The sequence below is a fragment of the Nilaparvata lugens genome, chromosome 8, assembly GCF_014356525.2.
Source record: "Nilaparvata lugens isolate BPH chromosome 8, ASM1435652v1, whole genome shotgun sequence".
NCBI classification, from domain to species: Eukaryota; Metazoa; Arthropoda; class Insecta; order Hemiptera; family Delphacidae; genus Nilaparvata; species Nilaparvata lugens.
In genome coordinates, this window is record NC_052511.1 from 43,098,099 (window position 1) to 43,111,630 (window position 13,532).

Below are 13,532 nucleotides of genomic sequence, written 5' to 3' on the forward strand. Positions count from 1 at the left end.
AAATTATAGATTTTTCGTAACGTCAGGTTATGACTGTATTATTTGTAACGATAATTTTTTTGGCTATCTTGTTAACTCAATTATTAGTTTGTTTTCTATTTGATTCTCTTATTTTAATAGAAGTAAATAGAATATCAAGACGTCAACCGATTCGTGGAACTTCATGAAATATGACGTGATGACTGACAGACAAGCTTTTTGTGCTTGTCTTGCTTGTCAATTTTTAGGTTATGTTGACTTCTAGTCGTTATGCTGACGGTTTTATTCTAATATTGTGAAAATTTGATAGAAACTAAAATGAAGCTAATTTTTACAATAGTTTTTGCATTTTTATGCACCTATGAAGTTTTTGGTTCTTCTTTGGAGGTGGTGAATGATAATGAGTTAGTGAATCTCATGATGTCTGAACAGTATGTTATTGTTTTATTTGGTGAGTCATATTCACAATAAATTAAGAAACTGCTTTTTAAAATATTCAGCTTATTCTGTTAATTATTAAACTCTAAGTTTTCCTATTTTTGTATAGTATTTCTTACAAAGTGGCCCCCTTTTGTAAAATTAGGAAGGGTATAAACTTGTTTTTCTTTCTAAAACTATAGATGGTTCAACTCTAACCGCTAAACAAATAAATGAGGTTTCATCCCTTCAAATTTTACAGTTTTTTCTTAAATTGCAGTCTTACAATTCTAGTTGCGCGTCTATCGCATGCGGTTACAGCCGTTCCCTTATTATTACAACACATGGTATTGACCAGTATGTGACCATATTGCATGCCTGTAACATAATGTTACATATTATATTATAATCTATCATATAAAATAATGACCAGTATGTGACCATATTGCATACCTGTAACATAATATGTTACATATTAAATTATATTATATCTATTATATAAAATAATACCTATACCTGTAATGCAAGCGCCAAGTCGCTTGCCAAGCTTGTAAGCGGCTCTATGTATACTCTGTAAGTCTGTACTTTATCTATAAGGGCGGAGTTAACGCGAGCGGTGGCACAGTGCCATCCATGGCTCTGCCATGGTCAATCTATAGGCTAGTTGTGCTATAGTTCTCTAGATTGGCCATTATTTAGACTATAGGTAGTCATGGCACTGCTTCTTTATCAGTCTATCGTCCAGATAGCTATTTTTCAGGAAACAGCCGCAAAAGAATTTTTCTCGTTGGTTTTATATGAATTTTGGGGGCGCAGAATTCAAATCTGGAGTTTGCTGACACGCCAGAGGGCGGCTTCACTCTTAAAACTCTAATAAATCCAAATTTTGGGATTTTGATTTTTCCATTTTATTTCGAAAACCTCTGGTTTTTCGAAATAAAATGAAAAAAGTAACACGATTTGGGATCTTTAGGGGTGAAGCTGCCTTCTGGCGTGTCAGCAAGCTACAGATTTGTATTCAGCGCCCCAAAATACATATAAAATCAACAAGAAAATTGATTTTGGGGCTGTTTCCTGAAAAATTACCATTTGAATTGATTAAGCTATATTAGTCCAGCTCTCCAACGATTCGATCTGTTTGAGAACGATGGAACGGTTTGAGATATTAATGTGCGGTTTCCGCCATTCATTTTTTCTTTAAATTTTGTATAAAAATCATGAATCATAATATAGTCTACCTTCCCATTAAAAAAATGAAGTTGGATGGTGCTAGATGGCGGACCAAAAATTTGAAGCGACGTAAAATTAGTTTTTTCAATTCGAATAAGATTCCCAACAAAGCATACTGTCAAATTATCCTTGTAAAATAAATATTAAGCTTTTTCCATGATTTTTATCATCCTGTATAGGTTACCGCTCTGCTCTCTGCTGCCAACTATATCATACATTGAAGTGAGCAACTTGGTCCATGTATCTATTTTAGACTGGTCATGGAGTAATTTTAATTGTGAAAAAACCAAGCTCATGCAGCAAAGTAGACGTCATCACAACAGAAAAACGCTCTCAGTGGGTGAGTGTAGCTTTGAGAAAGTGAATGAATTCACCTACCTGGGAGTTAAAATAGCGGATGACAGTGATGAGATAAAAGAAGTAAAGAAACGGCTCAGTGCAGGAAACAAAACATTCTTCTCTATTCTGCAGATATTCAAGTCAAGAAGCGTCCATAGAACATAAAGATCAGAATATATAAAACTATAATACGCACAGTGGTCACGTATGAAGTGTAGATATTTCAATTTCATATTATTATCCAAGGCTGCAGCGAATCTAGACCGCTGGGAAAGGAAAATGCTGGGTATAATATACGGACCTGTATGTGATGAGGGTGTCTGGCGAATAAAAAACAATAATGAATTAGCTGCACTTTATAAAGAGCCACCCCTGTCTGTATATGTCAGACTGAACCGCTTAAGATGGGCAGGGCATGTGTAGCGGATGCCAGACACTTGGTCTCCCAGGAAAATATATATGGGACAACAGGGAGGCAAAAGACCGGTAGGAAAGCCAAGACTGAGATGGGTGGATCTCAAAGGATGCAGCAGAACTTCTTCACATCAGGAATTGGAGAATGAAGGCAAGAGATCGTGATGGATGGAGGCGCAGTATTGAGGAGGCCAGGGCTCGATTTGGGCTGTAGCGCCATCGAAGAAGAAGAAGAAGAAGAAGAAGAAGAAGAAGAAGAAGACTGAGAAGAAGAAGAAGAAGAAGACTGAGAAGAAGAAGAAGAAGAAGAAGAAGAAGAAAAAGAAAACGAAGATAAGCTGGAAACAAGTGGAGTAGATAGAGCTCCCGACTAAGCAGAGCTCAGCTAACTGGAGCAAACTACTGTGGACCTGGTCAGTCTCGAATTGGCATGGATTCTGTATCACAGTGTAGAACAGGGCAGAGCAGAGTTGGTTGCCCACTCATGATGCAGTTCAGACCCGGAAACTTAGTTCCCTAGCTGAGACGACTGTGTCATTTTGTTTGAAATCTCCATTAGATGGCGAGGGTGGGCAGGACTAATTTCTGGACAAATACCAGAGACATACGAACAACATATGGAGGTTGACATATCTACCGTAGTAACTAAAGTAATCATTTAAATTTGAGACATTATATTGTTGACATACTGTACTGTATGTAACTACAGTAATCATTAAAATCAGAGACATAATGTGGTTGACATTACATGGAGGTTGACATATCTTCTACTATATAGTATATATTTAAGGCCGGTTTCCGTGCTCGGGATTTAGTCAAGTTCTAGACTTTAATCAGCTGGAGAAAGAAAATTGGCTTTCCGAAACGGGGCGTAGCACTACCCTCCGTTAACAAAGCCATAGTGCATTTTGGTGACGTAAGCACAGGTAGGGCTCCTACATCAATAAAAATTTGTTGATTTTAGCTGATTTCTAGTGTTTTTATTGGTAAGAAGAAGACATGAAGTAATATTAGTGAATAGGAATTTCTTATCAATATTTATTATAGGCTAATCATAAAATAATCTAATAATAAAATAATTAAAATATTTTTTTCAGTGAAGAAAGACTGCAAGGAATCGGAGAAATTTGAGACTGAAGTTTTGAAAATCAGAGAAGATCTAGTAGATTCCCTAGGCGCCTGGGTTGTGAAAGTAGTTGACAGTTACCTGTTGAGATTGTACACTCCATCTAAGGAGCCTGCATTGGTCTTTTTCAGACATGGAATTCCTCTGCTCTATGATGGTAAGTCATGCTAAAATTTGTTAGGCTAGATTGAATTATTATCACAAGTAACTTATTTTTTTGATAGAATTTATTTTCATTCCCCCATTAACATCAAGTCATGTTATTTTGATATCATTAAAATTCGATTCTTCCACTAATGAATAATGGAAGAAGTTTAATTTAATTTAAATTCAATCAATTCTAACAAATTTAAATTTTATTCAATAATTTTTTTTATTATTGATGCCCATATTAGTCTAGGATTTTTGTGGGTAATTGGTAGGATGATGATAAGAGACCTACCGTTTACCTACAGTTTACGGTAGGTTTTAAACCACTGTAACTAATGTCAAACTATCCGATACGGGTAATTATTGTTGATAGCCTCAAACGTTCACCCAACCTATGGGGATACCTATAGCTAACCGTTTGCCTTTTAAGTTCCAACTTCATCTGGAAAGACATCATGCTGAAATCAAGACTAATAAATTCCTCAATCGTTAATATAGTAGTATATCATGGTAAATCGTAAATACGGTGATATTGACTCTATGTTGTATACGAAAATTACTCCCCTCTCTGTTAAAGATGAAGAAAATAGTTGAGCACTTGATATTGACAATGTCATCTGCAGGACTGAGCATGTAATTGACTAGCCCACCTCTGAAAAATATAAATCTAAATTTTCTATGAAACCAAATTTTTCAAGCTTTTTCTAAAGTAATCAATTTAAAATCTGAGCTAGCGTATTTCTTTTTTTTTTTGCATGTACGACAACCTATTTTCAATAAATAATCTGTACGATAACTATTAAATCGTGATTGTTAATCTACAGTAATAATATTACTGTGTTTATAACTATAATACCCTTCATTATCTATAAAATACCATTTTTCAGGTGAGCTGAATGATGATCTGATTCTGGAAACATTCATATACAACAAAGAGCCGGCTGTGAAAGAGCTTACCGATGATAATTTCGAGCACTTGACACAAGCTGCATCCGGGGCCACCACTGGAGACTGGTTTGTCATGTTGTAAGTATACATTATGCAATCATTCTCTCCATATCATACACAAAAATTCAAAGTTTAGTCTTCGGTAGGAATCTGTCTACCTCGTAGAATCGAAGGAAGAGACATGCATTACTTTAAAGAGAAGAGACTTCTTGGAAGAGACATCCTTCATCTTCCACTGATTCTGTATGCAAGCCCATAAAATTTCGACAAAAGCTGATAATCATGCAGTTAAAAATTCTATTTTATCATCTTAATGTTATTGTGGACTAAATTGAATAGAAATTTAGGGGTCTGGACACACAGAGCGATCTAACTTCAGAGCAGTTTTAGGTATCTATATCTGTATTGTTGATATCTTTATCCTTCTAAGACCGCTTATTCTTTTAAGACTAGGTGTGATCGCAGATCGCTCTCTATGTGTTCAGGCTCTTGTAGATCATGGAAGAGAGGAGGGATATTTTTTTCACATTTCAACAACTCCTTACATTTACATAAAAGTCATTGATGATTTGAAGATGTATAAAATTATTTTCTTGATGTAATTATTTAGCCATATAAAAATATTGGTGTGTAACAGGATGCAAATAGAACTTCGAAGAAGATGGCCAAGTGTTTTATATGTGGAGCGTGGCTCTATATGGAGCAGAAACCTAGACGCTCAGAAGGCAGGAGGAGAAGAGATTGGAGGCCTTCGAAATGTGGTTGGAGAGAATCAGCTGGATGGATAGGGTGCGGAATGAGGGTAGGCGTAGGGTGGGAGAGGAAAGGAATATTATGTCAATGATAAGGAGACGGAAGTGGAACTGGCTGGGACACTCGCTGAGGTATGGTGGCCTTCTTTTGACGGCAATTGAAGGGTCTGTGGAGGGAGGGAGGATGCTGGGACGGAGGAGAGTGATGATGTTGGATGATGCCAGGGAGGAGGGAAAATACTTCAGGCTAAAGAGAACCGCACAGGACAGAGAGCAATGGAGAACGAGGAATCATGTATGGACCGGCCATAGGGCAGAACACTGATGATGATGAAATAATATTATCTTTTGTAATTAACTCATTACCTCAACAACCAAATTATTAATTATCACACTTCTAATCAGAAATAGAGTTATATATTTGTCGTAACAGTTCATCCCTGTCAACAATAAGGAAATTATTACAGATGGAATATATCATGATATTGTAGTTCTTTTACAATAGTATGTTTCCAATTATTGTATTGTATGTGTGACATTTGCTGTACATTGTGACGGAGGTAATGCTTCTGAAGACTTTTTTAGGATTTTCGTTCAATAATAATTAATAATTAGGAAATTATTAGTTTTGATCTGGTTATTCAAACATATGCTAACAGCTCAAAATGACAATATGAATGACTGTCATTGCTATCTTTCCATCAATCACTATTTACTTTTGTTACATTCTAATTTTCATCATCCCATCTGAAAGAAAGATGATCGCTAGCCACTGTTTTAGTTGTAAAATCCACATTATAAATGTAATCAAGAGGATTGCAGTTTTTGAAAACCAAAAGAGTGTAATTATTTAAAGATGATGTTTATTTTGCTTTTCTCAATGTGTTGTCGTTTGTGTTGCAGTCACTCGACGAATTGCGTGGAATGCAAGCGGCTGCAGGCCAGATGGGAGACAGTGGGAGCCAAGCTGAAGACCAGGATGAACGTGGCTGTGGTGAATCGTGAAACAACTGGTCGTGTCACGTCACGAAGATTCGCAATCGTTGATACTCCCACTTTTGTCCTGTAAGTTTTCATTTGGTAACAGCTTTAACACAACAGTATTTCAATGTATAGGGAGCTCCACGTTATAATGGGAGTATTTGATTAGCATTGGTGTTGCTATCCTTGCCTTTCATTCGACAAAGCAAATAGCGCTATCCTTTTCTATCTCCGCAACGTTGCCAGATCGTTTTTTAACAATCAAGAAATATAATTATTCAACAAAATATTTAATATCAATTATGAACATGTATTATTCAATCATTGAAAAATATGTTTTCTTGAATAAAATATAATTGATTATTTTAAACAAGAATGCACAGTTGACATTACATCAGATATACGTCTCTAGCCTACTGAACTGATTAACGTGAAATTTTGCAAAAATATTCCTTATTTACCGAGGATGGTTACAGACCTATTCTTATTATTGTTTATTAGAATTCTTATAATTAGAAAAAATTTACGAATTCTGTCATACAAAGGTTACTTAAAAATTAGAATTGGAACCGTTTTAGGCGTAAGTTAGCCTGTGTTACTTTTCTGTAAGTTGTATAATTCTGAATGATTGAATAAATAAATAAATCTTCTATAGAAGACAGTGGTAAGGCAGAGAATCGGCAACGCTGTTCTCCTATATTTCTCTACTGCCATTATAACGTGGACCTCACTATTGACAAATTCTCTATTTTACTATTGCATTTGACTCGTAATGCATTTTTTTTTTAAATCTTACAGTATCATATTATTAGAAAATCAAGACAATGGGCTTTTATATGCTTGTGGCAACAAATTTTTGAAAACTGTAATAGCTGTTATTGATTTGTATTCTTTACCTAGTCTTGCATAACTCTTGATGATCAGCATAAAGAATTTATTTGTTTCAATTTATTAGAAGCGCAATAATTGTATTGTACTACATGATTGAATTAAATGACTAAAATATTTAACATTCTTTATTTATTGGATAGAGCAAACAATACAATATTCAGAAATGAAAAAAAGGCTTTTGCCCAAAATTTCTTCCATTTCTTAATATTGTCTTAATAATAATATATTATAATAATAATTAATAATAATAATTGTGATGATTATAATATATAATCATGAAGGAATTTTGTATGTTTATTGAAATAATGAATTAAATATATTGGTTTGTGTTTTTGTTGCAGGTTCCGTGCCCAAAAGATGTATCGTTACAACATTCCAAAATATGATATTGCGTCATTTGTTAGTTTTGCCACTGAGTGGTACAGAATGCACGAGCCGAAGTTGTTCCAGCTCCCAAGGCCCCATTGTAAGTGTTCAATCTCTTATTTTCATAATACACAATAACATTTTCACAATAAACAATTTTCAACTGTGTTCAAGAATGCTTCATCAACTGTCTGCTAATAATGAGATCTCCAAGCCGGGTGTCAGTTTTGAATCAAGTTAATTGAATCGAACGCCATCTTGCAGGTCTGCAAATGAATGCAGATCTGCCAACTGCAGGGGGACAAAACTTGGACAGTTGCTGAATCAAACACCACAAACTAGAAAAGTGTAGGCTAAATCACTTTCTACAGATTCTATGACACATTAAAACTAGGGAGTTCTTTTTCACACACCCGGTATATTGATATAACCGGTTTATTGTTTTAAACCTTAATAGCGTTTCAACTAAGATGATTCAATAATTCCTGTATTATTATTGGGGGTTTACCTCAATCGTTTGTATTGTGTAGGAATAAATATTGTATTTATTGTCTATTTTCAGCGACGACTTGGTACAGGCAGTCGTGGATTACATGCTTGAAAACCCAATGATCTGGAAGATCGCTTCAATGGTCATTTCAATGATTGTTCTCTTCCTTGTCAGACAAAAGCTGAAAGCTGTTGAAAAGAAAGCCGAAAAGAAAACGAAAAAATCGACAAAAGAAAAGTCAAAGTCGAAGTGATGCATGTCTTACAACTTGCTGTTAACCGTTATTTGTGTGAATGTGGTCTGTTTGTTACAAATAAAAAGAGGATGTTTGAAATAATAATTGTTCCTTGCTTGTTTTCTTGAGAATCGTGATTTTTCTTGTAATTTAAAACAGATTGTCTATTTTATAATAAATTAAATTTACTTACAATTGAAATTATCATTTCTAACACATTTCCTGAGTAAGGGCTAACATACTCTAACAGATTGATATTTGAAAGAGATACCATAGAGAAAATATAGCATAAGAAGATATCCAATGGTATAGGTCGTTGATGTTCCAAACTTTAAGTCGAATATTTGTTAACTCAAGCCGATTACTGTCGACTACTGTCTAGGCCGGGTGAGAGTGTAAGAACGGAACCGTATGAGAGACTACCAGTGTCACATAGCTTCACGCAAAAGAATTACTAGGACTATGGGCTTGAGTTGACATTGAAATTTGGAACAGAATCCATGGGATATCTACTTATGCTATATTTTCTCCATGAAGATACAGTAGTAAGTATGCCTACTCACATTGGCATTCAAAAGTGCTTTAATGTATGTCTAGGTCTACATTCCATTCAATGTATGTCCATAGGTTACATTCCATCTTTTAATTGAAAAGATTTTCAAACTACAGTAATAAACTTTAAAACCTTGTACAATAATCGGCAGAATTGATTGAACGTACAGGTGATGTATTTGATAGAGAAATAATGGAAGCATGAGTTGAAGCTTCAAAACGCATCGACTCTGTTTATAACATCAATTGAATTTAATAGAGTTGCCTTGCTGGGCGAAGTTAGGGAACAGCCGGCAGCTCTCTTACACTTAAACCTCCAAGACATTGACGTTCAGATTCAAGAAAAATGTATCTAATCGATTGACAAATAATTTAATATTGCTGATTGAACGTCTCACAGAGAGACATTGAATCAGATTCAAGTTTCAATACGATTTGATCTTTTGATTCAATTCATTGAACGCTGAGAAAACGCATGACATTCTAGGTGCCTCATTGTGACCTTGGGTATCTTACTGGCACCTTGAGGACCTTATTGGGACATTGGGTACCTCATTATGAACTTGGGTACTTTACTGACATCTTGAGTACCTTATTGGGACATTGGGTACCTTATTTTAAGTGTTGAAGGTGCTAGGAGTAGAGAATAATAACAGCTCGATGTTGAATTGATGACCGCATTGGGAATTTAGGGGAAGAGAAGCTCTATTGAGAACAGGATGGAAGGGGAATGTAGGTGGGGGGGGGGGAACTTGACGAGAAAGTAAAGTTGGAGGAGTACATTAAAGGATGGATTCGCTGGAACAATGCCTGAAACCTGGACCTTTACTCTGGTCGCTCCTTGCCAAATCCACCCCTTCCTCTTCCTCTGCGACAAAGCGAATTAATTTATCGTCTTTCCCCCCTCCTGCTCCCTCTCTCTTTCTCCCTTCCTCTCCCTTTCCCACTCCCTCTCACTTTCTCTTCTTTGAGAACTTGTCGTCTTATAAAGATACCCCCAACTCCAACCACTAAGCAACCTCTATGAGAACACCGAACACCGGTTATTCTTGTATGACTGGAAAGAAGTACCGTATTTCATACACCTCACAAAAAGTAATAGATTCTTCATTAAGGGGAATTTCGTAGTAGTAAGTTACTTTGTTATGGAAGCCCTTTCCCTGGAGAGCTTAATGAAGAAAACAGAATACAAGTAGGTACCGTATTCTATAAAGAATCCCATCCCAAAACCCCAGAGGTGTATTCTCAAGGAACTGGCCATTCGTTTATGAGAAGAAAAAAAGTAATTTGTCATACAAAAAACGTGATAATTGAGTTTTTATTATAGCTTTCCTAGTGAATTACTTTGTTAGGTAATTGAAATATGCTTCTTTTTCCAATATTGATCACTTAATTGAGGATGTTTTTCTTTATAATTCGATTCTTTATTGAAAATATTTTAAATACGGTACTCATATAATTTGATAAAATTATCAATGATGTTTCATGCTTTCAGCTCTCAGACATGGAATAATGAAAGGTTGATTATAAATTTAATAATAATTGAATAAGAACAGAATGCTGGACAAAAATCTGTTTTCTGCACTGTATTTTTAGTGTATCAAATCTTTCAAAAGCAATTCTCATACAGTATAAGTGCTTTAGAGGAAGATAAGCATTATTTATTATGAAAAATACTTTAGTAGTGATTACTAATAGTCGACACTATTTCTAATAATATATTTAATAGTACCTAATCGCTCCAGTTTCAAAATTGGTAATGAAAATGTTTATAGTTTTTAAATTCCTGATTAAAAAATCTAATTCTGAATGATCAAAGTCTTCAATACCTTAGGCCTACTTATAAAACCATATAGAAAACAGGTAGGTACTATTCTTATTCTAGTTTTATTATTTTATCTATTAATTTATTCACAAAGGCAACTTTCTAAAAGTATTTTAAGCCTGGGTGATGAAGAGGGGATGAATGACAAAACAAACGTTCTCATTCATGATGAATACATGAATAAATGAAGGCTATTATGTAGGTACTATATGTGTCACATTTTCAAAGGTTCACAGTCCGAAAAACAAAAAACAAGAGACAAATTCCCAATTTGAAATATAATTACTCTGAATGTCACCAAAATTAACATAATCAAAACAAAAATAAACTATTTAAAAGTTCACAATTTTTAATTAACTTGAAAATTGATCTATTCTTATTTTATGATATATTCAACTCATCAGCCAGTTTGATTATGTGAGAGGTGAGATACATTTGCTTGGCGTTACAATGTCGGCAGTCTTCTGCTATTACCTTCAACTCCACCTCCAGCTACATTGAGTCCTCAGCGCAGCGCATTGTCTGATGAGCTGGCTCTGACAACCGAACAATGGTCGAAAGCCGGCAACTATGCAGCAAAGTGCCGCGTTTGCACTTTCTCATTTATCATCATGTTTCGGGCCAAAGTTGTGTCTCGAACAGTCCCTCCCCTTCTCCCTCCCGCCACTGTCATTCCTCACCTATCAATATCGCTCTCTCAATTTTCTACCGTCATGAGTCCATTAGTAGTTGCTAATAAGTAGAAGTAAAACAAATGTGTCATCTGTCTTCAAGGAAGATAATGGTTTTATATTAATATTAATATTTTATTATATTCAGTGGTTGGAGGAGACAGGAAGCATTGGATAGGGCTTTGTGGAGAGGCAGACTAAGAGAAAGGAATGCCGACCCCTTGTAAATGGGATAAGGCACAGCCAAAGAAGAAGAAAAAGATTATACAGTAATATTCTATTCTATTATATGAAGTTATATTCTATAAAAAATAATATTCTGATTCAAATATGAGGAGTCCATATAAGAACATCGTACACACATTTTTAAAGTGAAAGATTAATACGGGATATTTTGGACTAGTATTATGAACCAAAATTCGGTTTAGGAACAGTTTTGGACTGTGCCTGTTGGTCCTCCCCCAATCATTTTATTGTATTGTGTATCATTGAATCAATAAATTGTAATATTACATTTTTTCTCGATTGGAATTCAATACCTGAAAGTAGTCACTAATAAATAAGGTGTTCCTGTCTTTGAAGTACAATAGTTTATGATTTTATTTTATTATATAATTTGCCTAGTAAAATTATTTAAAACTATTTTATAAGGTTGATAGTATTTCAGTGTTTTTATTTCCAATTTTTCAAAATATTTGTTTCATTCCTCATCAATTACAAAAGATTAACAAACTATAAAATTATACACCGTAAATGTGAGATCATTCAACAAAATTAAAGATTAGCAACTATACTTTCCCAAAATAGCGAACTTTTGCTTAGGGAAGAGGCCAGCTGAGTTTTGGCATGCTAATAGCAATAACAAAATAAATAATAATTATAAAATCGAATCATAGTACCCATTTAAAATAATAAAATAATAAAACAAGAATACAAATTGTAACGTAACTACTAGTTTCGGTTTTACAATTTGTATTCTTGTTTTATTAATTTTGAAGGGTACTATAATTCTATTTTATAAATACAAGAAAGTAGCCCTGAATTCATACAAGTTAAATAATAATTAATAGAATAACTTTGTAAATCATATTACTGGTATATGTTATTGCATGCATGAATTAATTTACATGATCTAATTCACAAATGATGCAGATGAACAAAAAACTTGAAACTTGACAAATCCCATATTATATTAAAATCAGCCTCCTACTTCACCATACCTCAAAACGTAGGGGAACCAAAAGTATATTAAAAGAATTAAAAGAATATCTGATTATCTGTCCCAAACCTCTCCACTATCTTCTATTCCAACAAGTGATTCAGTAAATAAGATATAAAGGGTGTGAAATTGTCAAAAACCACAGATTTTATTGAAAATAGAAAGACCGGTTTCGGCTGTTACACCATTGTCAATCTCTGATAAACAGTATATCAGAGATTGACAATGGTGAAACAACTGAAACCGGCCTTTCTACTTTTAATAAAATTGTGGTTTTTGACAATTTCTTAGTCTTTTCATTTATTATGAATAATTTCCACAATATCAACTTCTCAACTACACAAAAAGATTCAGTAAATGTAATGTACCGACAGTATAATAATTGAAGGAGGGAATCAACAGACTTCTCCACTCTCTCATTCCAAGAAGTTCTCCTGTAAAGTGGATTCCATTAATCCATGCTGCTGCTATCTATCGAAATATAACTCTTTCATATTTTAAGTGGCCATTACAGTCGCCATCTGAGCAACTTAATCACTCAGCGCAGGCGTTACCTCCGTTGTTCCATCCACTTGTCTCAGAGCGAGCCATCAAATATGTTGACAGCAGACTGCATTTAGGCACCTGTCCTGTCCGGGAGCAGGTGATCTCAACCGAGCGGTCTCCTCACTTATCCTGATTGGAAATCAGCTACTTCTACTTCCCTCTTACTCACTAACTCGCTCACTCACTCACTCACTCACTCACTCCTTCACTCACTAACTCACTCACACACTTACTCACTCACACTCACCCTCTCAGCCATCAAGAATGGATAGCTCCTGCAATCTCTGATGAGGCGTTGATATCTGGATAGCTCTCACAATCACTGTGTTCTTGAACAGATTGTGATGTTGATAATGGCGTGTGTTTGTCATTCCGTTTTTGAATTTCCACTCATCCAGTGG

At 34.9% G+C, this 13,532-nt stretch overlaps 1 protein-coding gene across 1 annotated transcript; it reads left to right on the top strand.

Moving 5' to 3' along the window:
• On the top strand, positions 1-8,513 carry LOC111051174 (thioredoxin domain-containing protein). The gene is given in 7 exon segments (XM_022337608.2): positions 1-430; positions 3,477-3,662; positions 4,543-4,681; positions 6,259-6,420; positions 7,569-7,648; positions 7,651-7,693; positions 8,156-8,513. Coding segments are annotated over 7 exon segments (924 nt in total). The 5' UTR covers positions 1-297; the 3' UTR covers positions 8,337-8,513.
• The last annotated feature ends 5,019 nt before the right edge of the window (positions 8,514-13,532 follow it).